Source organism: Leucopleurus acutus (assembly GCF_964270905.1).
Source record: "Leucopleurus acutus genome assembly, chromosome: 13".
Classification (NCBI taxonomy): Eukaryota; Metazoa; Chordata; class Mammalia; order Artiodactyla; family Delphinidae; genus Leucopleurus; species Leucopleurus acutus.
Window position 1 is genome coordinate 41075690 of NC_139155.1, and position 26019 is coordinate 41101708.

The following is a 26019-nucleotide window of genomic DNA, read 5'->3' on the forward strand; positions in this document are numbered from 1 at the left end:
ATTAGCCCAAAGCAGTACATCACTTCTGAAGGCTGCACAGACTAAGCATGGAATCTATCAGGCTGGACTACTTGTTTATTTCAACTTCAGAATTTCTCAAAATATTAACATGGAGACAATAATGTATATTGGTCAAACTGAGCAGGCACAATTCTGTCACCACGCTAGGTCGCAACGTGACAGCTGGTGACTTTTGTGAGTGGCATAATAACATTAGCCTGGCTGGAACATCTCCAGTGCTGGGTTTAAATATTCCCAAGCATTGGCTAGACAACGAGACTAAGCAAAATCTTCTGAGATTCTTAAAATGGGATTGCTGAAAGATCAACCTAGCAATTTTCCTTCTTAATATTCAAAACCAGGGGTGAAATTGGAGGTGCTGATCCTGTATCTAGCCTAGGGGCCATCAGCAAACCCCCCTTTGTAATTTTCAGCTGATAATGTGATTCAGGGGAGGTTTTACATTTCACAGCGCTGCCACATGTGCCTCAGAAAAAAAATCGAAGCTGCATCTCTAAATCCCCACTCTGCCACTATCATGCTGAGAGCCACTGGACCTGCCGATTGTCAATGGACAAGTGACAATCTCTCTGTACTTCGGGTCCTTCATCTGTAAAATGAGAGGTTTGGAAGAATGGTCTTTAAGATCTCAGACAGTTCTGAAATTCCCTAGGTCTGCGAGGGGAAGTTATAAGATAATGAGGTTGAGTTTCAGTCATGGTGTGTGGATGGCATCACGTTGTTTTACATGGTACATTATCGACCAGTCCATTTAATGCAAGCCACGGCCACTTTTACTAGGCTGGTCAAGAAAGGAACACTTTTCAACATCTGTTTGCTCTGGGGTCTTGTTATGACACCTCAGAAGCACTGTCTTAGATAATCTGCAAAGGAGAGCGTTAAAAACATCCTCCCACATCATGGTTCATTAAATCGCTCCACAGGCCTATCACGCAACACTTCCAAGCGTCCATAGCTTCTAGGAAGCATGGGATGAGTTAAATAAAGGTCAGCACATAAAATACAATTGTCCTCCACTTCCTATGGAGCTATTTTACTCTCTAAGTCATTTCCAAAGCATTTAAAATTTATATCAAACACATAGAAACTTTATTGAGATAAGTATCTGACCAAGAAAAAAAGAAGCAGTTGGTTACTCTAGAAAATTCTTTGGAATAAAGACCAAGAAGCGCAAGAGGAAGGGGAGACCGAACATGTAGTGAGTCACAGATATTCAGAGGGAGCTTACGGATCAAAGGCGGCCAGCAGGAAGTTTAGCAGGAGGCTGATGGACTGCTCCACCTGAATTTGGTGAGTCGTTGGCATCCTTTTGTTGAGCTGGTAAAAAATGGTGGAGAGCACAGCCTCCAATCGGGCCACGTTGAGTTCTATGTTTGGGTCCACGTTGTTCAGACCATTTTCCCTCAAAGCTTCTATGACGTTCCAAATGTCCACCAGGTGCACTACATACAATGAAAGCAGAGTGGACACATCAGACCAGAGTGCATGGAAAGGTAAATTCATTGTTATACATGTACCATCTGTCCTCTTTTGTCAAGATGCCTCATACGCTTTGGTATGTGTTCCACTACTATAGGAGTTGACATCAGTAAAGGCACATAGCGCAGGATCTCAAAGAGCTGATGTACAAGGTGTAAACAGCAAACAAATGATTTTCTGAAAATCACAGTAGAGAGTTATTTCTATTCTTCATAATAGACCCTTGAAATACTTACATGTGAGGAATGTGAGAATCAAAGAAGTTAACCGACAAATGCAAAGGTCCAAGGGAAGTCACCTGGCGTTTGTATCCAGGTCTAGTTGGCTTTTTAAAATATGGAGATATAATTGGTATATAACACTGTGTAAGTTTCAGGTGTTGATTTGATACATTTCTATATTGATTTGATACATTTCTATATTGCGGTATGATTACCACCATAGCGTTAGCTAACACATCATGTTCCATAATTATCAGTTCTTTTTTGTGGCGAGAACTTTTAAGATCTAGTTTCTTAGCAACTCTGAAGTATATAGTACTTGTGATTAAAATTAACAAGTCTATGTGGCTTTAAAGCATTTTCCAACTTGTACACACTGACCCCTTACAAAGAAAAGAGAAAACCAACACTTAAATTCTAGTGTTTGAAAGGCTATCAAAACTGCGTTTGAGCATTTAAAATATTTTCATTTATTTACGTATTTTTAGTAGTATGAGGTTTGAAATAAGAAAAAAGGGAAAGTTAAAGTAAGCAGGAAGGCAGGCGGGGGAAAAGGAAAAGTTATCTCTACAATGCAGCAGTACAACTAAGGCACAGATCACTTAACTCACCTGATCAAGAACAGTTTCTTGGTTCCATTGTTAGTAAGCTCGTGTAACTTAAGTCATGGTTACTTTCACTAGGATAGTCAAGAAATCCATTTCTATTTCTTTCCTGTTCACCCCGAGGTCTTGTTATGACATTCCCAGATAACACCACCACAATCAAGACGATGGACGCGTGTATCAACCCCAAAGGTCTCCTCGTGCACCTTCTGATCCATCCTGCTCCCCATTCCAGGCAACCACAGATCTGCTTTCCATCACGATTTTCTAGAATTCTATATCGCTGGAATCATACCATATGTACTCTTTTTTTGGTCTGTATTCTTTTACGTAGTGTAACTATTTTGAGAATCATCTATGTTGTTGCATGACAGTAGTCTGGTCCTTTTTTTTTTTTTTTACTGCTGAATGGTATTCTGTTAAATGGATATGCCACCATTGGGTTATCAACTCACCTGTTGACGGACATCTGTGTTGCTCCAGTGATTGGTTATTATGAATAAAGCTGCTATGAACGATCATGTACAAATCTTTGTATAGACATATACTTCCATTTCTTTTGGTAAATACTTAGAAACAAAGTGGCTAGGTTGTATGGTAGGTGTATGTTTAATTACGAAACTTCCAAAGTATTTTTCAAAGTAGTGGTAGTGTTTTACACTCCCATCAGGAGTGTGAGAGTTCCAGATTCTCCACATCCTCACCAAGTTTAAGGTTCACTTTTCATTACACTTTGGTGCTTGAAAATAAATATGTTGATTTTCTCAATGAAGTATATACTTATGTTTTAATTCCTGAGACCTACACACACCACATATGCTTTTCCACCAACAACTTTCAAGTTTTAGTCTCCTATCTCTTTGCTCACTTCTGATCCTATATTTGAAAAACAAAACTAACATCTATTGAGACCCTGGACTTGAAGTTGTAATTAACACCGGACTTGGAGTCCAAAGACCTAGGTCCACATCTAGCTCTTCTACTACAAGTGCATACCCCTTTAGCCTTGACTTACAGCCTCCCTTTCCTCATCTATAAAGTGGGAATGGTGTTCATTAAATGGAAAAATGCATGAAATCAAAAGCGGCAGTGCCTGGTACATGGGTACAACACATTATACATGAACAAGTGAGTAATGTGAGTCATGTCAAAAGAAAACTTTTTGGCATATCTCTGGTTTGGAGCCGAGGAATACAAATCACTTTCCAACTGAATTACTTAAATATTTATTAGATTTGGATGAATTCAGATGTGATTCCAATTTTGCAACCTTCTCTGTATATCACGTAACAAGGATGTTCTTTGTATTTCTTGATGTTATTTATCCAATTTTTCAATTTAGCAGGTGAGGTACTCCAAGGGAGATAGCATTACAAGTTGAATTTATTTATTAATTAAATTTTCTTGAGGGAAAGAGCTGGTATTCCTATAATTATTCCCTATATGTTTGATCAACAAATCCTCTGGATCTAGTCCTTGGGGATGTCTGGGTACAGGATACAAAGAGAGCAGTGATGATGAGATCTCCCCCATCGTCCTGGTTGGTATCTGTGCCCAGGTAACCACAGGAAGTGGGGTACTGAACTATTCTGATCTGAATCCTGGCTATCACATGAAACAGGCATTGGAGAAGAGGAATATGGACTGTGAACTTGAGCACAGGAGGGAGATGGCTACAAGGCAGGAAATGGCTGCTGGTGGAGGGAGATAGTCTGGACGGCTAGGTCTCTCCTGAGGAGACGTTGTAGAGCACAGGGAAGCCCTCAGGATTCCCACAAGCAGAATAACACAGGTCCACGGGAGTGGCCAACAGACCCATAGGGAGGTTCCTCAGGCAATTTAGCCTCTGCGTGTCCAGTCTATACTCACCTCTTCTCTTCCAAACCCACTTTCTCTGGGGTTCCCTTCTCTAGTGAATGGCACTAGCCCCCGTCCCTCCCCCTGGTCCAGCCAGAATCTGCATTTCATCCCTGGGTCCTCACATCCCACATGCTCTCAGTGACCAAGTCCTATGAATATATCTCTTAAATGTCACTTTAACGCCTCCATTTCCATGGACCCTTATTTGCATCACCCAATTCCATCCTCCATTGCTGTCTTCACGATCTCTTATTGGATGACTAAATCAGTTCTTTCGCCTTTATTCTTTCTCCATTCCAATTCTTCCTACACACTGCAGTCAGAGTGATATTTCTGAACTGCAAATCTGACATGTCACTTGTATGCTGCTGAAAGTCCTTTAATAGCTTCTCATTAATTTGAAATCCAAACTCTTCAACATGTCTTGCAAAGTTCTTTTTGATCTGGCCTCATTTACTTTGTATCTATGTCTCATCCACCGTAACTTAGTGTCAATACCATTGCTTCAAGGATGTCTTCTGGATCCCCTGCCTCTAGGTTTTGTATCCCTCCTATGTGTCACCTTAGAATCCTATTATTCCTCATCACACTATTTGTGGACTCTCTGTACAGACCAGCTGGTCATCTGTTTCCGCCAGCTGGTCATCTGTTTCCGCCTCTGCATCGCACATGCCACAGAAAGAGACTGCCTGTCATGATAATTGTTCATACCCCTAGCACTGTCACAGGGCCTCACACATCATAGGAGCTTAATGAATATTTGTTGGCTAAGTGAGTGCATGACAAGGAAATGACAACAGTGAAACAGGGTCTTCTAAGGATGCATTCAATTGCTAATGACACAGCAAGGCGTAGTCATGAACAATCACACAAGCCTTGGATTGAATCTTAGATACATCAACAGTCAAATTACTTGACTTCTCTGGATCTTCATCTTAGAAAAGCGGGACTGATAACAGCCCTTACCCTCTGATGATGACTATGAAGGTTAAATGGGATGATGCCGGTAAAATGCTTGGAATAAGGCATATACCACAGGAAATAATAATGGCCTATGATTATAGACAAGTAAAACATCTGAAAATCATATGAAAGTTATTAAAAATAAATCTGTTCTGTATTTGTGTCTTTACACACCTAAGGTCTCAATATAAGGAAAAATAAAATACTAATTCTGGCTGTGAGAATAGATAGTAATAAGTGACTTAAAAAAAACTAGTTTTCATAATTATGTGCTGGGCACTGTGGTGGGTCCTGGGGACTCGATGGCAAACCATACAGGTGTGGTCCCTGCCTCATGGACTAACAGTCTGGTGGGGATACAGGCATGCCTCACTATTGCACAAACAGATAATCAGAAATCATGATTTACTGTGACAGACAGGGTGCCAGGTACAAAATGGGATTACGACATGGTCATGAAGGGGCCTGAAGAACAAGACAAGGTGGAGGAGCACTGTAACCGCTATAAGGATTTTGGTCTTTATGCTAAGACACGGGTTTTGAACAGCAGAGTGACATGGTCAGTCATGCAGCTTAAAAATATCATTTCTGACAGTGAGGGAAGAAAGGAACAGAGGTGGACAGGCACACATGCAGAAATCGCTGGAGACTATGGCTCTAGTCCAAGTAAGAGACTGTGGCATTTTTACATAGGGGGTGGCAGTACGCAGACAACTGTAATTATGCACATTATTTTCTAGGAGTGGCAGAGTGGAAACGGTACAGATTTTGCCATCACAAAGACTGAGGTTTCACTCCTGGCTCCACTAATAACTGTAAAGCTGTGGGCAAGTTATCTCACCTCCATACAGTTTATTATTCCCTTTTTAGAAATGAGAAAGCTAATGCCACCCAGAGGGAGTTGTAGTGAAGATAAAAGAGAAAAGGTATACACAAGGGCTGACCACAGGGCTTGGCACATAATATTTTGTGTTAAAATAATTAAACCCTCTCTGATCTGCAGCCATGCTATGCTATTGTTAATTTACAAGATTTATTATGAATCCAAACTTAAGCTTTAGCCCAGTCCTCCAAATTAAATAAACTAATTAACATACAATTTTGAGCATATATTATGTAGGTGATATAGAGAAGCACAAACACCATCCCAGCCACAAAAGCAGATACCTATTCAGTTTGGTTGTCAAATATTCTGCGTTAGTGGAGTTTGAATTGATTTCACTGTATTTGTTAACAGAGACCTGGTAAGGAAGGTCTGCTTTCATAAAGATTTCTTGGAAGCTTTATTTCACTGGTAACTACTTTGAGAGGTTCAGATCACAGCACAGAGTGATACAAGTTGTACACGTTCCTGGGTGGTTGATTGGGTTTCCACCTGGTTTCCCTACTGGCTATCCATTATGACCTTGAGTAAGCCACTTAATGTCCTTAAGTTTCAGTTTCCTCATTTGTAAAATGTGGACAATAACAGCTTTTCCATTACAGGGTTATTGTGGTAAGCAAATGAGATAATCCATGTAAAGCACTTCACGCAGTGTTTAGTGCATAACAAGCATTCAATACCTATTATTATTGAAAAAGGTAAGTATCACAAGCCTTTTGCTTAATTAAATAGGAACATTAAGAAATGAACTAAGTTGAGAGTCATTAGGAAGTTATTAAGAGGTCTGTTTTAAAGGTCTGACTTTTGTATGTTACTTATTGTTGAGCTATCAAGTCATTTTAGTCATTACTTTTGTATGTTACTTTTGTATGTTACTTATTGTTGAGCTATCAAGTCATTTTAGAAAACGAGGAATTTATTTAGGTCATGCAATGATGACTGTATAACACTAGATGGCACTGTGCACACTTTACTAAATAGCCATCAAGCTTTAAATGTCCATCACAGAGCATCTACTATCACGCACAGGTGATAAGAAGTGGGGTTTCCTCATCTATAAAACTGCATACGTTTTATACTAATATATTACATAAGACATCAGTTTGCATAATGAAATTATTCAGATAACATTAACCATATCAAGAATAGACAAAATCTATTCTTTTTGTTTTTAAAGATTTTTTTTTTTTGATGTGGACCATTTTTAAGTCTTTATTGAATTTGTTACAATATTGCTTCTGCTGTTTGTTTTGTTTTTTTGGCCCCGAGGCATGTGGGATCCTAGCTCCCCAACCGGAGATTGAACCTGCACCCCCTGCATTGGAAGGCAAAGTCTTAACCACTGGATCACCAGGGCAGTCCCGACAAAATGTATTCTTTTTTTTTTTTTTTTTTTTTTGCGGTACGCAGGCCTCTCACTGTTGTGGCCTCTCCCGTTGCGGAGCACAGGCTCCGGACACGCAGGCTGAGCGGCCATGGCTCACGGGCCCAGCCGCTCTGCAGCATGTGGGATCTTCGCGGACCAGGGCACGAACCCGTGTTCCCGGCGGACTCTCAACCACTGCGCCACCAGGGAAGCCCGACAAAATGTATTCTTAAAAGCAATATTTAGTACTTCACAGAATCTTAAAAATAATATGTTAATTTCAGACATTTATTATTAACACGTCATGGTCTGTCTTTATAAATAAATGGAAATAGACAAAGCTTCAATAGTTTGCCTTAAATTCAGGCAATATCAGGAAGAAAATGGCTGGGTCAGAGGCAGGATGGGGGGGGTGGGAGGAAATGTTTGTATGTGGGTAGAGAAGAATTTGTTGATCTCAAGCGATGTTTCTTATCTGTTTGCTGATCTCTTACACTCTATTAACAAGAGATGGACTCTTTATATCATAGATACAGATGACTTAAATCCAAGTATCCCTGAGATAAGTGCAAAAATGCCAAACTCATTTATACCAGATAGAAATGACCGAGGTCATAAACTTTATGAGAAGTAGGAGAATCATATAAGTAGGGTAAAATCTGGAAGAGAGGGTACAGATAGGATAGGAAAATCAAAAGACACTTCATGAAATAGGGCTCCTCAAAATTCCCAATTCCAGATTCTACCACTTACTGATTCCAAAATTTAGCAGGATGGGAAAGGGCTTTGACAAAGCTCTCCTCGTGACTCTTGACAATCACCGACTTATCAACCTTTCGAAGGCTCTCAGAGGGCTTGCAGCTGGGGAGAGTCAATAACCATCATCTATGACTTCATCTCATTCACTTTGGAGTGGTGGTTCTCAACCATGGCTGCACACTGGACTCACCTACAAGGCTATAAAATAGCTCCCTGGTGATGCTGCAGCTGCTGGTCTAGGACCATACTTGGAATCCTAAGACACTAGGCTTGTTAGAGATGCAGACTCTCAGGTCCCCACCCCAGACCTAGAGAATCAGAATCTGCATTTTAACAACATCCCCAGGGAGCCTGTATTCACATTAAAGTATGAGAAGCACTGCTCTAAGGCAGAAGTTCTCAGTCCTTCCGCATCAAGACAGCCTCCTATGTTCTAATAGGTTGTGAGGCACATCACAAGAAGCTGGTCACTATCAATTTATGCAGTTTAAGAATGATTTATGTAATTATGTCTATACACATTTGGGAAAAAAAAGAACAAAGAATGTTTATTACTCATCATCCAGGTTTACAAGGGTTAAGTCGCAACCCACTGCGACCAGCCACAGACAGTGCGCCCTGAGGGATGAAAAAACAGGATGAGGCATTCTGTGCTTTGTATAAATGGGCACCTAGATAGTTAAGATGCATATCTCAGGAAGAATTTCAATGACCCCAGATTCTTGCATCTTCCTATACACAGAGAAACACTAAAATCATTAACTTGAGATACCTGTTCTTTGCGCCTAGCAGTAATCTTTTACCAAGATGTATGTTTGACATCATGTACTTCCCAGCCAAAAAATTCATATATATATGAATTTATCCCCGCTACCCCATATAACCCTGCTACCTCTTTGGAGCAGCTCCTCAGACCTGTCTCCCGGAGTACAGTCCTCTGTAAGACCCTGAATAAAACTTAAACTCACAACTCTTAGTTAGGCTGGGAATTGAACATAATCTGTCAATATGCCATTGGGAATATGCATACCCTCTAGTGTGTAGACGGTGTGTGTGTGTGTATATGCGTGTGCACGCCCATACACATGCCCTCTCAACCCTCACCCACCCTTGCCACCGATACTTAAAGTGATGGTGACCGTTACCTGAGGCTTTGTTATGACTTGTTTTTCCACCTCTGAGACATGCAGGTAAGAGCAGGGTGAGTTCTGCTGTTGATTTACTCATCAAATCCCACCGCAAAAGAGATAGGTTGCTTCTGAAAACTCATCCAACTCTCCCCTCCCTGGACCAAAGTTTCCTGACCTTCAGGAAAATTCCCAGCGGGAATTTTCCCTTGTAACCACACTCTTCAAAGTATGAGAACCAAGTTCAGGTAGTATTTCTGAGTAGTTTATGCTGTGGGTTTGGAGTGCCAAATTGTGTTCATTCACATAGCAGATCCTGAAAATATGTTTGTAGGCTTGTAGAAAAGTTAATTATGAAGATTCATTCTTTTAGTTGTCCAGTAAATTCTGATGCTCTTAGCACTAAAAGATGAGCACACATTAAAGCACTGTCTTCTTCCTATGACAGCTCTCAAATAGCAAATTTCATTCAGTATTCTAAATGCCAAGTAGACTTTAAGTAAAAATGCTTTTAAGGAGCTTCACGTGTGGGTCAGGCCGCCACAGAGTGGGGTGTGAGGAGGTGGGGAGAGGAACGTATCCCCTTGTGAGTGCCAGGAACGACTTCAGAGTCCTCTTCAAACTCATTACCCCAAGCCACTAACAAGCCTTCTTTCTTAGCCTTCCATTCCAGAGACTAAAACTTCATTCATACCTTAAGTACTTATTCAGCCCTTATTATGTGGCAGCACTGTTCTGGGTTCTAGAATTAGCATCAACAAGATAGGCAGGTACCTGATCATACAGAACTTGTAAGTGGTGACGAATAGAGATATTTAGCAAACAAGTGTCTTGAGCATGCAACAACAATCTATTTTTTCTTATATAGAAAATAAATAGACTTAAAGATAGTAGATTTGGACTCAAGTCTTTCTTCATTCGTACAACAGGAATAATAATATCCACATTTCTTATTTTATAGGTGTCCTGGGAATAACAAAAATGGAAAAAGTTTAGTAAAAATGTAAAGCACTATATACATTTTAGGCATTACTCTTATTTTTGAGAGAAAATTTACTGTCGTATTCAGATAGAATTATAAAAATCCCCTCCAAATTCTTTCAATTCTTCGCTCCACTCTGTCAGTTATAAAAATATTTGTCCCTTAATACAAGCTTTTTTTCTATAATTTCAGGTTTGCTTTCCTCTTAACAGATGTGATGTTATAAAAACCCATGAGAGATTGTAACAGTGATGACTAGTTTAGTTCACTTTCAGATCAAATACTTTTCTTGAAATTCAGAGAGCATCAGCTCATGAGAAAAAATTTCAGCGTATCACTATTTACCATACATCTACTGCACGTACGGGCATAAACAAATGGAGAAAGACTGCCATATGCTTATACAGAGTTGGGAAAGGAAGCAAGAAATGAGATTCCATAATATTTTTGAAAGAAGTTAGATCCAACTGGAAATTTTAAAGATTCTACAATGCGTTACATGTTTGATGTGGTAGGTGATTTAACACAATAGGAGAGTCTGGCCCTAAAAGAGCTTATGATTCCCACGGGAGAGACACATTCAGAAGGCCTAACTGAAGCCCTGTTCGAGACACTATGTTATAAAAAGTCCATATTCATAGAGCAGGTTAAAAAAACAAACAAACTACTGGAGCTCAACATACAAGGATGCTATTGTGGGCTGGAGACTTTGGAAAGGTTTTAGAGGAGGAGAGGTAGAGCTCAAGATGGTTCCTGAATCAGGATATGAACACATGGAGATGAGGTCGGGAGGATACTCCAGCAGGAAGAGGGTCGAGGGACCAATGGCAGAGAGGAGTGAGTGATCATGGTGTAATCGGATCTTGTATTGACCTGACTGGGCCAGTGGAGTTTGTGCTGGGTTTACTGGAAAACAGGGTCTATACCTTTGAAACCTTTCCTCTTGCCCATTATATAAGACTTCTCTAATTTTTCAGTAAGTCAACAGAGAGATTGAGAATTTGCATCCTGCAAAGTTTAATGCTTAATTTCATTTTCCAACTACCACGTCAGCTAATTCAGATCCCCAGCTATGGCCAAGCAGTCCAGGAGTGAAAATCAGAGGTGATCTTTAGAGCAGTGAGTGGATCTCAGATCGTGGCCTCTGATTCCATGTGTCTGGAGTTCAGCCAGGGCATCCCTAGGTTTCAGTAACTCCTTAGGTGATTTTGAAAAAGAAGGAAATCTGAGAACCACGGCTATGGAGCACGGCTTAAAGTAGGAGTTCCCAACCTTTTTGGCACCAGGGACTGGTTTTGTGGAAGACAATTCTTCCACGGATGGGGGGTGGGGAGGGATGGCTCAGGCGGTAATGAGAGCGGTAGGGAGCGATGGGGAGAGGCAGATGAAGCTTCCCCTGCTTGCCGCTGTTCACCTCCTGCTGTGTGGCCTGGTTCCTAACAGGCCCCGGGGGTTGGGGACCCTTGACTTAAAGGATGGAGTTAGATGAGAGACAGGAAGAAGAGGAAATTGATGCTCATTTGAGTCAGACAAATTTATTTTAAAAATATCATGAGAATCCCAAGAACATTGTGGTGGAGAAAGCCACGTGCAAATTAGCCAGTTAGGATTTTTCAAGTATCTACTTTATGTCCTTATTCAGGTCTTTGATCATGACAAAGCTGTGTTTAAAAAAGCTGTTAGGAACTCAGTTAAGTGCTATGCTTCACCAGGGTTAACAAATGCATTTTGATGTGATTTACACTGAAGATATTAGTCATCACTCACATTAACCAAACACTGAGTTCAGAAAGAAAATGTCAGCAAATGACAGTTTTCAGACTTGATCTCCATTAGTGAGCCATGAGCTATATACCTTTCTAAAATATGAATCTAAACAACATCTGAGTAGCTCACCAAATTATTTTCTGTTCCAAACTCAACATCTTCCTTGCTCTCAACATATGCCTTTATCATCAAGATAGTTCTCTTTGTTAAGGATCTTTGGGGAGAAGCATCATTTCTTACAAACATAACATTTTATTTTCACTTTAATTTCCTGGTTAAGGTGGATGATATAATAGACTTCAGGAAAAGGTCTACAACGTATTTTTGGTGTAAAATCAAACTGAGTATCGTGCTGGTCCTCAAAGGCCCTGGCAGTACATCCACTGCCTATCAGGAAAATGTATTCAGTTTTCCTTAAACTGTGTTTGCAGACTTGCGTGATTATTCAAAATGAGGTATGATAATTGTTGGCTCAATAGATGTCATACTGTAAATTAAATTTAACCATGTTCAATTGAATAAGCATTTATTAAGCCTATTAGTTTTCAAATATTGTACCAAGGATTGTAAAAATAATAAGAGAAGGTAAATGAAAAGAAATATCTGAACAATGATCACTTTCTCACCGTCAGTGTTCAACTTTGTTCAGAATATATTTAATAGCCTTAGAAGCAAGAAAATCTAGTATCTTATCTCCCCTCTGGGTAGTCATTTTAGATTTCACTGGATAACTCTGCATAGGTTTCTTCAATGTGCCCTAACTCTATCCTACATTCTACTGCCCTATTTTGGGCTTTTATTGACTTTGAATTAGATTTTTACAGCAAGTCTCCAGTTTCTGCCCTTTTCCATCTGTCCTAAGAAATGTTAGGACAGATGGAAAAGGGCACTTTTTTCCTCCAGCCTCTGTGGGAGTGACCATCACAACTTAGACTTTGACCGGCTCAGTGTAGCTGCAACCAGACATCACTTGGCCTCAGGCTCCTGCCACGAACCTCCGAGGACGTCTCAGCACAAATACCGGACGCTGCCTGCCAGGCTCACGTGTGCAACCCAGAAGCTCGGGGGCGTTAAGTCCTGTAGGCTGCCCTTGGCCAGTGCAGGACTGAGCAGCTGGACTAGTGTCTCCTCCTTGTCAGCTCTGGATGGACAGTTCTGGGGTGCATTTCACAAGCTTCCTTAGAAGCGCCAGAATTGTCTTTCGGTTTCCTTTCTTGTTCTGCTCTGTTCTGCTCTGGGTTCACTCTCCAAATGAGCTACTTCCACACAAGTCTTGTTGTGGAGTCTGCTTTCTGGGGAAACAGACGCTAAAGCACTGATTCTAATCAAGTCCCACCCATCACTGATTGAACTCTCCCGGAATAATAAACAAGAAGAAAATGATTATGACCATGTTTGAAGTAGATTCTGATTCTATTAGGCCATACAAATTTTTCTCAGTCTCCTCCGTGATATAACATCACCATCTTATTCATCAGTGTTGAATTTGAAAGTTAAAATGACTTGTACTTGATCTTACATTGAAGTTCATTATTTTTCTGAGAAACTAAGTTAATTAAGAGCTGGTGCCATTATTATTAGCTTTGCAGCAGGCCTAGTGGTCCACATGCTTGCCTCTTGATGACAAGTCTTGACAGACATCGTGGGGCAGTTGATTGCTTACCACGGCAGTCGGCTAATATTGGGAAGTTAGAAGTGGAGTTCTCAGTTATAAGATTTTATCTGGTGTTTTTCCAAGGGAACCTACTTGGCATCTATGCTCTCCTCACCTGCAACAAACAACTTTACAATTCCTGATAGAAAAGGAGATAAAGCAAAAGTCCTAGCCCAACACCATGAAGGAATAAAAATACCTACAGACTTACAGCTACTGAATCCATTTCAGTAGCTATAGATATACTTGGTTTCTTTTAACCACCAAACTTTAAGTAATTTTGTTTCTTCAGAAAATGACAGTTCTCTCAGGGGACCGACAGGCTACATATGTTTAGTACAGCAAAGTTTTTGGGTGTATCTACTATTTGATATTAACAAAATCAGAAGCTTTGAATAAATAGGACACATCATTAGATTCTAAACTTGTGGTTATACTAATACTACATTTGTACACTAAGGAATATTACCATACTTTCCCTCCACCATGGTCTAAGCATAATGCTTGGAACCTAGCACATCTCAGGGCATATTTGTTGAATGAACGAATAAATGTGTGATTGTTAATAACAAGGACAAAATGCCAACAAAGCTTCACTGAGGAGTAAATCAGGGTGGCATCAGGCATGACTTTCCAGAAGGATAACAGGTGTGGTTATGTGGGAGAGGCCATTCTTCCATCCCTGTCCTCCCTACTGTCTTTTGTTTTCTCTCAGTGTTCACCAGAGCCCGGGGCTCCTGGGAGCCGGACTGCGGGAGAGCAGTCCCCTGGGTATCCTTTCATCGCTCTGCTGACTGGCTCTGGGCCGATCCTGCAGGCTCCCAGGAACAGAGCTTAGCAGAACGCTAAGGGAAGGTCATTCATTGCGTCTTGCTCTGGCCCTCTTTAGATGGGGCTGGAGAAGCTTGAAAGGCAATCATCTCTACACGCCACTCTTTCCCAACTGACTGGAGCACTTAAGATGATGCTCTTTCCTAAACTGTGAGAGTAAAAATGCTTAGTTAGCACAGCTTCCTGGCATAAAGCAGAGGCAAGACAGAGGGAAGGAAGATGATGCATGTTACATCCAGACGCCTGGAAACAAGGCTACAGGTGTCGGCTTACTTCACAGGCTGTACATGCAGTGGTAGCAGCTTGAGCAGACAAAGCTTCAAGCACTCTATAAAAAAAAATTCTAGGGCTTCCCTGGTGGCGCAGTGGTTGAGAGTCCGCCTGCCGATGCAGGGGACACGGGCTCGTGCCCCGGTCCGGGAAAATCCCACATGCCGCGGAGCGGCTGGGCCCGTGAGCCATGGCCACTGAGCCTGCGCGTCTGGAGCCTGTGCTCCGCAACGGGAGAGGCCACAATAGTGAGAGACCCGCGTACCGCAAAAAAAAAAAAAAAAAAAAAAAAAATTCTAACAAGAAAACAAAACCCTGATCTTTAAGATCTTCAAAATAAAGGCAATTAAAGGGAGGAAGTAGCTTTAATTAAACTCGTATCACAAGCATCAGGGCTTTAAAATCGTAGCTTTTCTCTACCAGATGTTTGCCCTGATTAAGGGGAGACATTTTTGCTGTCGGTCCAGCGTGCCCAGAGGGGAGCAGTGTTTCCACCGCCTGGTGCACGGGCATCTTTAATGGGTTTGTTTATGTTCTGCTGCCACCACCAAATTCCCCACAGGGAATTTTGGGAACATTGTATTCTAGCACGATCCACTTGTCTTTATTCTAAACAAGTGTCTAGAATGATTCAACGTAAGGAATGAAAATGCGTGTCCAACACATTTGGAACAATACAAAGATACTTATCCTCCAAGGGTTTGACATCTGTCACTTATTTCCCTGACTGTGAACCTTCCTGCTCTTCCTTCTGACTCCTTGAGTGGAGACAGTCCTTCTATCTTTCTCTTTTAAACACATCTCTTTGGGGCGGGGGAGCTATTTCTCTTGCCTGCGTTCTTACTTTAAACTTCGGGCATTGTGGTAGGCAAAATCCTAGGATGCCCCGCCTCGCCCCACCCCAAGGTTCCTGGCACCCGGAGTGCACATACCTTGTCTCAGTTATCCAATCAAACACTAATCCAGGTACCGCTGTGGGGAATTTTACAGATGTAGTTAAGGTCCCAAACCAGTTGGCTTTAAGATAGGGAGAGGATCTAGGTGGGCCTGACCTAATCACATGAGTCCTTTAAAAGCAGAGAGTATTTTTCTGGTTGGTCACAGAGGAGGCAGTCAGAGAAACACATGGAAGAAGAAGCAGACATTTGAACTCTGAACGGCCTGTGGGGAGCCATGTGGCAAGGAATGTGAGTGGCCTCTAGGAACTGAGAGTTGTCCCCAGCTGACTGTCAGCAGCAAATGAGGACCTCAGTCCTTCAACCATAAGGAAATGAATTCTGCCAACAGCCGGTTCACTTGGAAGAGGACCTGGAACCCCAGATAAGAACCATAGACCCAGCCATCATTTTGATGTCAGTCCATGAGACTCTGAGCTGAGACTCCAGCCATGCTGCTTGGGTTTCTACCTACAGAAACAGGGTAATAATAAATGTGTGTTGTTTTTAGCTGCTAAGTGTGTGGTCATTTGTTATGCAAAGATAGAAAACTGACACAGGCAGCCAGAAATCCACACACTTAAAAATGAGGCAGAGATGAGGAATATGCTGGTACATTAGCTTGAAGAAAAGTGAGTGGGATATTAGCATTTGTTAATGCAGGCTACTTTTGCAGTGTAAGACTAGTCACTTGGCTGGTGAAGAATGAATCTAGTGAGGCATATTCATTCATTCATAGGAGAGTATTTATTCAGGTACATAGAGAGCATTCACTTGGGTTAATTTTGCAGTGTTAGAGAAACATTTAGGTAAATAGATAACTGCATTTTTTTTTTTTTTTTTTTTGGTTCACAAGAAATCCTGCAAGAAGTTTAGAGATGTTACAGACAAAAGCATGTGTTCTGACTTTAAATTGTATCTGAATGAAGGATACTTTAAAAAAATGTTTCATTTACTAGAGGAAAGATATTTTGAGAAAGCCACATGCAAACGTATACCTTTTGTCCTCTTTTTCTTTTAAACAAAATTTTAATTCAATTTGAATTGATATGAGTGATAGAAAGAAAAATCAGACTGTAACCAGAAGAACTGGTGCAACATCTGCTGTGGGTGTGGAGGAGAGGATCCTCTTGCCTCCTTACTTTTTTTCCCCACTATTAAACAGGAGGGATTAGAGATTTCTGATTGATTTCTCTTGTTGCCTTTCATTGTTCATGAACTTACGGCTGCGTTTCGTTGACTCCAAAGTAATTTCTGAAAAAAGATCTGCTGACATCACAGGGTATCTGGGTCATTCACCATGTCAATGCTGACCGAGGAAATAATGTTCTAGTAGAAGACAGTTATTTGTTCAGAATAAAGGCTGAGATGTTGCCATTTTCATACATGCTTATAAACAGTATATAGGGTTTTTATTTTGTGGAAAGTCACCAGGACACTTGGAAGCTAAAGAGAAGGCTGCTGATTAGGAAGGAGTATTGGGAATATTATTGTATTCTCCCTTCTGTCCCATTGCTCCTAGAAAACAGAATAGCCGAATTTTGTCCCCTAGTTTTTAGACACATTCATTCCTTTATTCTGTTAGAGAATGTGCTAGCCATGACAGGGGAGGGAAGGCAAGACAGGGTACAAAGATGAATGGTAAAGGGAAAAGCTGATTCGGAAAATAGAGCCTATGGAGAAAAATGGAAGAAATGAAGAATCTTTTGCCTGAGGAAAAAAAAGATGGGCTTTTAAAAAAACCTTGAAGTATAGTTGCTGACAATATTATATAAGTTATAGGTATACAATATGGTGATTCACAATTTTTAAAAGTTACATTCCAGTTATAGTTATTATAAAATATTGGTTATATCCCTCATGTTGTACAATATGTCCCTGTAGCTTGTTTCATGCATAATAGTTTGTACCTCTTACCTCCCAGCTCCATATTGCCCGTCTCCACTTCCCTCTCCCCCTGGTAACCACTAGTTCTCTGTATCAGTGAGTCTGCTAAAGATGGGCTTCTTACAACTTTTCTTTTCTAGCAGAGGTTGGTAAATAATTTTGTGGACCAAGAGGCATCACCATATTATATAATAGTACTGTGTAGATACTATGTAGAGAAAACAAGTTTCCACAACATTTTTACTTATGAAATTAAAAGTATAATAACTGAGCCCAAGGTTTTAAAAATGCACATCTACCGATGAAAAGAATAGAATTATTTTGGGGAGATAGCATTTTGCTTATTTGGGGTCACAAGTTAGTGTTCCCTATTATCAAATAGGTTGCAAATACTCATCTGTGAAAACTATTCTTAGTTCACAGTCTATACAAAATTAGATGCTGGGCCACATTCAATTCATGGGCCATGGTTTTCTGGCCTCTCCTTTAGAGTTTTTTAGAACACTGACAACGAGTTATTCTCAGCATCCGTCAGGAATTGTATTAAACGAAATGAACACGAATGTCAGTGATAGGAATCAATATTCTAGAAACAGAGTAGGCAAGCGCTGTGGGGAAGAAAATATGGGGAATGAACTAACTCTTTTGATCTTTGAATTTAGACAGAAAAGAAACCTCCTAAAAATCTATACATTCCATGCTATACCCAGGCAATATTTATTTTTTCTAGGTGATAACTTTACAAGTATCAGTTTTTATGTTTTTTCTTCCATTATGTAGTTTTAAAGCTTGCTTTTGTTAATGTACAAAATTAATTTTACCTGTAAATAAGGTCTGGGCCTAAAAATAAACAACTTGTTCTCAGTTAAGTTCTATTGATTTCCATGAAGTAAATACAATGTAAGAGTTTTCAATAAAACAATGCGCTTACAAGCACACTTTCTGTATTTTTTTCTTACTTCTTTTATTGCAGAGTAAAACTCCATTATTAGGTACCATAATTTATTGTGGGTTAGGTTTTATTGCAGACAGAAATTATCCTTCTCTAATACAGGGGTGTATATTCAATGTTGACTGATATGTCACAACCACCAGTGCTTCTGGCTGTCTTCCTAAAAGGAAGACTTCAACTGTGATGAAGATAAACCAGGCTCAACTGTGTTAGCGTTTTCCAAGTACCTCAACATCACAACTGCTACATTTTTTGTCAGGAAGGAAAACTCAGCAAACACATATAGTACTTGCATTTAAGCCTTCTGATCAAGGTAGAAACAACTTTAAAATGAAACTTAATTTTAGCAGAGCACTCAACATATGCTGTTCTTCTGCCTTGAGCCTTACTTTTGTCTAGTTTGTATAGAATGTAATATCTTTCCTCCTTCTAAAAATGTATGATATTTATAAGGTACATTGTAAAGCAAATAACACTTCCCTAATGCCTACTAATTCTTTAAGGCTCCGCCTTTTCCAGGAAGCTCCTGTCCGCAGCCCTCACACCCAGGTCACGGCACTGCCTTCTTGGTGGTCCTACACTCTATGTCCTTATTCCTAGCATTATACTTCCACATTGTTTTATACGTCTGTTTAAAAATCCATCTATCTAATTAGACTTTGGGCAAGGTTAAGGCAGGGATCACATCTTATTCACCACTGTTCTATCCTTGGTACCTAGTGCAGTGCAAACCTATAGTAGGAACTCACTATAAGCTTCCTAAATTAAGGGGTAAATGAACTGATGCACTGAGGGGCAACTACACAAGGTTGGATCAATGCTGCTTTCCAAGAAGGTCACTGTTTTCTCCACTGTTTTCCAAGAGGGTGAATGAAAGTGTGACATAATTCTGGATATAGAATAAGGATGAGGGCCAGAGAAGAACAGGTAATGGAAAACGAGGTGCCCAAGAATGAGGAAGGGGCTTTGTCAGAGAGTAGGAGGAATGGGAAGTGGCCTGTGGGTTGCTGGACCCAGTTAGGGCAAACAATGTGAGCCCTTTGTAATGTTGGCTGCACGGTTGCCAAATCAATGTGGGTTTTTTTCTTTCCTTTTCCTTTCCCTTTCTTCCTTTGATCTTTCTTTCCTTCCTCCCTTCTTTAGTTCCTTCCTTCATTTCTTTTCCTTTTAATTAATTAATTTGCTCATCCTTACCATTTTGTAATGTCTTTTTAAAATTCCCCATCTCTACTGCAAGTAGTCTAAGGAAGGCTCTGCGTGGCAAAGCTTTAAGGGGACAGAGCTCCCTCTATGTTGAGGGCCACTGGAGTGGTAATGAGGAAGGAAAATGGGAGGATCCCATCACTTTTTCATTGCTGAAAACACAGAAATTCTTCCTTTTGTTAAAATATGGGTGATGGGGTTGAGGGGAGAAGGAAAGATTTTCTTCTGTGGGAGCATTTTCCTTGTCCTTTAACACCAGTCCCTGAAAGGGCTTTTATGACTTATCAACACCCAGGACTGCAAGTACAACCCCAGATTCCTTCCCACATCTGTACTGTTCTTCTCACTGCATTTTGGGGGACTGGTTTAGCTTCCTGTGAGGAGTCAACACACATCTTTGATATTTGACCCACCTAAGTTTTTTCTCCCTTCTTGTCCTGCCCCATTTCTAGCTACTGGGGCTAGAGAATAAGCTGTAACTTGAGGAGCAGCCGTGCCCTGCCCACCTCCACAGTCATGATTAGCTGTAAACCCAGGAGCCTGTGGCTGGGGGGCGGGGTCTGCCCAGGGCCCCAAGAAGCATCTGCCGGAGACTCTGGGAGGGTAGAGATGTGGACATGGCTGATTTCTACGTTCACCAAGTGCCTAGTCCCCCTGCCACATATTCAAGAACTATGTCTATGTATGCAGGAGAACTTTACGGTTTTCATTTTTAAAATTCACCTGATACTAATTAGAGAATGAGAACAGTTATTAATTTTTATAGCAGTCAGTTTTCAAAAAAGGAAAGAGTAAGCTCATATAAATGAACTTTGAAGCAATATATTTTCCAAGAGAAAATGGATGTGATAATCTAATGGAAGCATTGACCTGGCAAGGAATGTGAACCTGCTCACTGTGAATAGTGAGCTAGGTTGCTGCTTACATGTTAAAATTTGGGAAAAAGTTGAAGCAAGTTTCTTTGTTTCTTTAAGCATTGTCTCTTCTCTTGTTATTGTCTGATGTAGGCAAAAGTAGTTAATACTCTGATACCAAGGGCTAATTTTTGTAGTTTCAGAAAGTAACTTAAATGTTCTCCAGGAGGTTGTAGACATTTTCCTATATTTGTAAAGGAAATATAAGGAGGACTTAATGTTTGATATTTTCTAAGATCTTTGAAACGATTTTGCTGGCACTGTATTTATAATACCAAAGCTAGAGAAAAGAAGAAAACCATCCATCCGGATTTAAACCATTCCAAGGGCAGGATTATATACATATCCAGAGGCCCATCCATTCCAATACTTTAGCAGTTGAGCCATTAAGCCTTCAGAATTACTTGGGAATAGTCTTTCTACCATTTGTGCACCATAATACTCTTTCTACTGTTGTATAAACATATTTTTATCAATACTTGCAAGAAAGCCTACTTTTAATAAACTAAGTAACAAATGTAAACTATAGGATTCATGAGGGTAATTAGTCCAAACAGCTGGCATACTTACAGTTGCATTTCTTCTGAACAAACCTCAGCTTGCATGCTGTTCTGTAGGTGGAGAGTCGGATGCGATCCAGATCTTGAGCCCCTGGGGGGAGAAAAACGTACACATGTGGTGTGCCATGCGTGGGGAAAGAAAGTGATAATGTTTATAAATAAAACAACGACAGATCTAAACTATACGCTTAATTTGATTTTTATCATTATTAGAATATAAGTTTAACTTTAAGACTTGAAAAGGTCTGTCCCATATTCCTCAGGTTCTGCGGGAAGGCAGCACATGTATCCAGCACGGAGATCAGGTTATTGACTATGTTCATGGGCCAAGGAACACAAACTCAGCCCTGTGGTGTCTACTGCTTCTGAGAACAGTCTGCTCAAGCTGTGACTTAAAACAGTTAGATGATACCAGACAGTAACATCATCAAATAATCATTTTAAGTGGTCATCAGAGCATGGCTGTGAGGTGAGCACAGGCTGAATGTCGGTCATCTTTGCTTGGTGACTTTAGGCCAATTGTTTTTAGAAGCCTCAGTTTTCTCACCTGGAAGATGGGACTGACAACAATATTACTACTTATTTCATAGGATTGTTAAAAGGATAAATGAGCGCCTATAACCTACAGCGCTGGGAACACTGCCTGGCATACAGTAAGTGCATCATTATTACTCCTGTCTATCTTGCAATGCTTCCTGTCAACCTCAGAGGAGACTCCTTTCTAAAAAACAACCCCTGCTATTTCTGACACTGTGGCTTCCAGTTCCTCCCTAACACAGCGTGTTCCCCACATTCTTGGACTACTTTCCTCATCCACTCCTCTACTCAAGAATCCAGCATGGGTTCTGATGCCTGCAGCACAGGGCTGAATGTTCAGCTCAGAATCCAAGCCCCTCTGCAGGCTCTTTCTATCCTATGTACCCCACCCCACAACATTTCCCACTGCTCTCTACCCCCGAACCTCTGCCGGGCTTGGGCCGGTCTCCTAACCATCCCCTGCAGATGGGCTGCTTGTTAAATCGACACCTGAGTTCCCGGCCATCCTCCCACCCTCCTCTGAATGGGCTAATTTCTAGGACAGAGTAGACTTTCAACAAATGTCTGTTCTTCTCTACTTCTAACTATTTGGTTCTCTTCAAGCCCACGTTTATGGTTCATAACAGATATTAAGGCATATGGCTATATTTTGACATGTATTGAACCTTCTTTCTACCAGTAAATGTGCTACAGAAATGCTTTAGAAGAGTTAGGGCAGCAAGTAAATGAACCGGCCTAGAAGCAATTATATTAGGAGGCCAATTAAGTGCTTTCCTAATGAAACTTGGGATCAATTAGCAAGTGTCCCTCACTGAGAGCATTTATCATTTCCTCACCTCAAACTGATCTCTTTAGATTCATAAAAAATACTATCAATACTTCTATTACTCTATGGTGTTATGAGGCAGATCATTAAACATTCATTCTTATGAGAGTTTATTACTTGACAAACAGACTCATTGATACTGAGTGCTCGAAGGATCAAAGAGGTAGGACTTACCCTCACCCAATGCAGGAATTTGCCTACACATGTTCTCAGTAGATGGACATTTATACAATGTCCATGTAAGATTATTTCCAACGATAGAGATGATTATAATTTAGTGAAAATACATGAGTTTTAAAGTCAGTAACTCTTAATCTTTCTCTTCCTTGTTGTGTGAACTTTGACAAGTTTTTACTTGCCATCCGATTTCTTCATGTACAAAATGAGGATAATAGTATCAACTTTACCAGCTGGTAACCTCTGTGGCTGGTACCTAGTGAGCGCTTAATAGCAGACAGACCTCCTTATAACGTTTCAGGTGTCATTTCTGAGCACCAATAAGTGATAGAAATTTCTTCTTTATATTTGGGCTTTAATTCGCCTCCTTATAACTTCAATCCGTTTGATCTGGTTTCCCTTCTGGAGCCATATAACCTTTTCTCCCTGTCTATTATAAACCTGATTAATTTATTCCGCAAAGATTGGGAAGCAGCTATCATGATCATCATTAGCATCTTCATTACCATCTGGACATTATGTACAAAGGTCTCTGTCATCACAGAGTTTAAAGTTTAGATGGGGAGGTAGCTTATCCTTGACCTTCTTAGGTTGAAGATGTCCAAGTCCAAAGTCATTTCGAGTATCAACACAAGGTCTACCACAGAGCATGGCACATAATGGGCTTCAATACATAGATGTTGCTATTATTCTCATTATCATCAGACACGGTTTGGAGACCAGACCCTTAAACATTCAAGTTATCCTGTTCTATGGCTGGCTAATACCTCCTTGAAATGAGATATACAAAATTAACCCAAATGACACAGCTATTGCCTCACCTGTATGGAATGTATAGAATACAATAGTTACCACCATTGATGAGGACATTTACTGATGCAATTTTTTCATAGATAGCTCATTCTTCTGGCTCTTACTAAGCTAGCAGTTCATTAAAAAAGCTAGGTCTTTTCTACTTTCTATTTAAATGCTTATTTGGGGGCTAAAGGTAGGACTTCATATTTAATCTTAGTTTCTTTTACTTTTTAGCTCATGCTTCTACCTTTCTGATATTTAAAAAATTTTTGATTTTGTCACTGGCATTTCAAAGGGCCTTCCCAGTTTCATGTCCTCTATAAATCTGAGAGGCTCATGTGGGAAATGAACTCTCTAGGATGCTGGATAACCAGAGACACAGAGACCATCAGAAATACATGAACGCTAAATCTTTTACCCCTGGATGAAGATGTACTTTTAGTGATGCTGAGTTTGGCTCAATAATCAAGAGAATCTCAATATCTGTAAATAATCCTTTAAAAGAAGACATTAGAGACATAGATGATTTATGTAAGTTCTTCAAAAATAATGATTTAAGCTCCAGGTATAAAACGACTATGATGCAGTACACGATTAAATTTCTTAGTTCCAGCAAGACCTCATCCTCTGAGAAGAGAAACTTTGGCCCTCTGCTCCTCCATCTCATAGAGGTCCTAGGGGGCATTTGGCTAAGGTGCCGCTCTCCAGGATGCAGTAAAGAGGGACATAGAGATGATGCTTAGGGTCAGGAGTGTACTGACTGCTCTCCTCTGCCCATCACCATGTGGACTCAACTGACCCTCTGTTTTGTTCAAGCCTCAGGAAGGGGTCTGGAGGTCTGTCAATGTCTCCAGTTTGTGAAAGTTCTTCCTGGCTAAGGATGTAAGCCCTAAATATTAAAAGGGATGTGGTGAGCTGTGAAGTTTAGCTTTTCAGATACAACGGCCCATTGCCTCACATGGACCATGTAAGTGGCAACCATGGGATCCATCATGGATTCTGGAACCCAAAAAAGCTGTACTGAGACAGGCTGGGCAGGTTCTTGCTCCATTTACCCACCTTGTTTAAAATAAATTTGTCTCTGGCCCAATAATCCATGGACTTAGTTCAGTTTGACATGTGTGGTCTCTTCTTGAAAGTCTATAAATTCATAGCCTACCTTGAGAGTAGTCTCATGTCTTCTGTGTCCAAGTCGTTGCCTAAAATCTAAGACCTGACCAGGTCCACAGAGTCTTCCAGAATACAACTGGAGGCTGTCCTCCAAGTTGATGAATCCATTACTTATTCCTCCAGACATGGTCACAACATGGTTACAATCCCTACCTAATTGTACGAAGATCCAGCTCATGTTTTTCCAACGCATGCACAATCTAAGAGACTTTTGTTAGTATCTTGCTGAAATTAAGGTTCATTTTTATCCTATGGTATTTTCCTGAGCTAGCAGTCTAGTAACCTTATTAAAAAGGGAAATTAGCTGACTTAATTCATTTATAAAAAAGATGGAATTTGGATAAATGAATAAGGAAATGAGGTCAATAGAGTAATCCTTATTCTTAGCATGTTGAAATATCTAGGATTACCACTATATTTTGTCCATGTTCTGAAAAAAAATCCATTTTATCTTGAAACCTACAACAAATTCACACTCTATACTCTCAAGAAACTAATTCTTCCTTTTTAATAAAAAAACAGTACAGCACTTCCCTATTTTTTTGCAATGTCCTTTTAATTATTTCTCAAATTTATAGTGTCTTTTCCATTATTATTATATCACTGGGCTATAATTCTTTAAAACATGGAGACTTGACTCATCTAAATAATATCTTAGATTAGATTTGTTTTATAATTATATGGTGGGGGCTGGGGGTAAATAATTAAGGGTAGAGATGAATAGTATTTTCTCTACTTCTGTATATATTTAAAACTTTGCATAAGAAAAATTTAAAGATAATTCATTTAAGGCAAGTTGATGCTCTTGCAACATCTCCTCAAACCTCTCACACTCAGGTCATAGCTGGAAAAAAATGATAGAGAGGAAAGCAAAGATGCAAGTTCAGAAATTCTGACTGATCACATTGTTACCTTCTGCAAATCCTGTTTTTCCTTTCTTTAGCTCTTCTTTTCAAGATTTTTTCTCCTCCCCTCCCTCTGTCCCTTCCTTCCTCCTGCCTTCTTTCATTCCTTCCACCCACCCATCCATCCAGCCAGCCAGCCAGCCAGCCGACCAACCAACCTGTATTAGCTAATTTTTGGCTTTAGCTTCGTTCATTACATTTTGAACAGTTTCACACAATTCATATGTTTTGCCTTATATGTTTTCATAGCTCATTTATAAAACCTTTTATAAAATCATTCAGATTCTTAAATTTCTTACTCATTTTTCAAACTCACCCAACAAATATTTATAGAATAAAGATGAAGCCTATGAACTCCATGTCTAAACTC

The 26019-nt window shown here is 40.2% G+C and overlaps 1 protein-coding gene across 9 annotated transcripts in view; it reads right to left on the reverse strand.

Moving 5' to 3' along the window:
• The window catches only part of DTNA (dystrobrevin alpha), a gene marked incomplete at both ends in the record, with an annotated part of 127938 nt that overhangs the window by 91723 nt on the left and 10196 nt on the right, over nt 1-26019 (reverse strand). For all 9 annotated transcript variants that reach the window (XM_082853650.1, XM_082853649.1, XM_082853648.1 and 6 more), the window contains 2 exons: nt 1250-1463; nt 21250-21330. In XM_082853650.1, coding sequence (XP_082709776.1) covers nt 1250-1463; nt 21250-21330 — 295 coding nt within the window. The remainder of the gene's footprint in view (nt 1-1249; nt 1464-21249; nt 21331-26019) is intronic.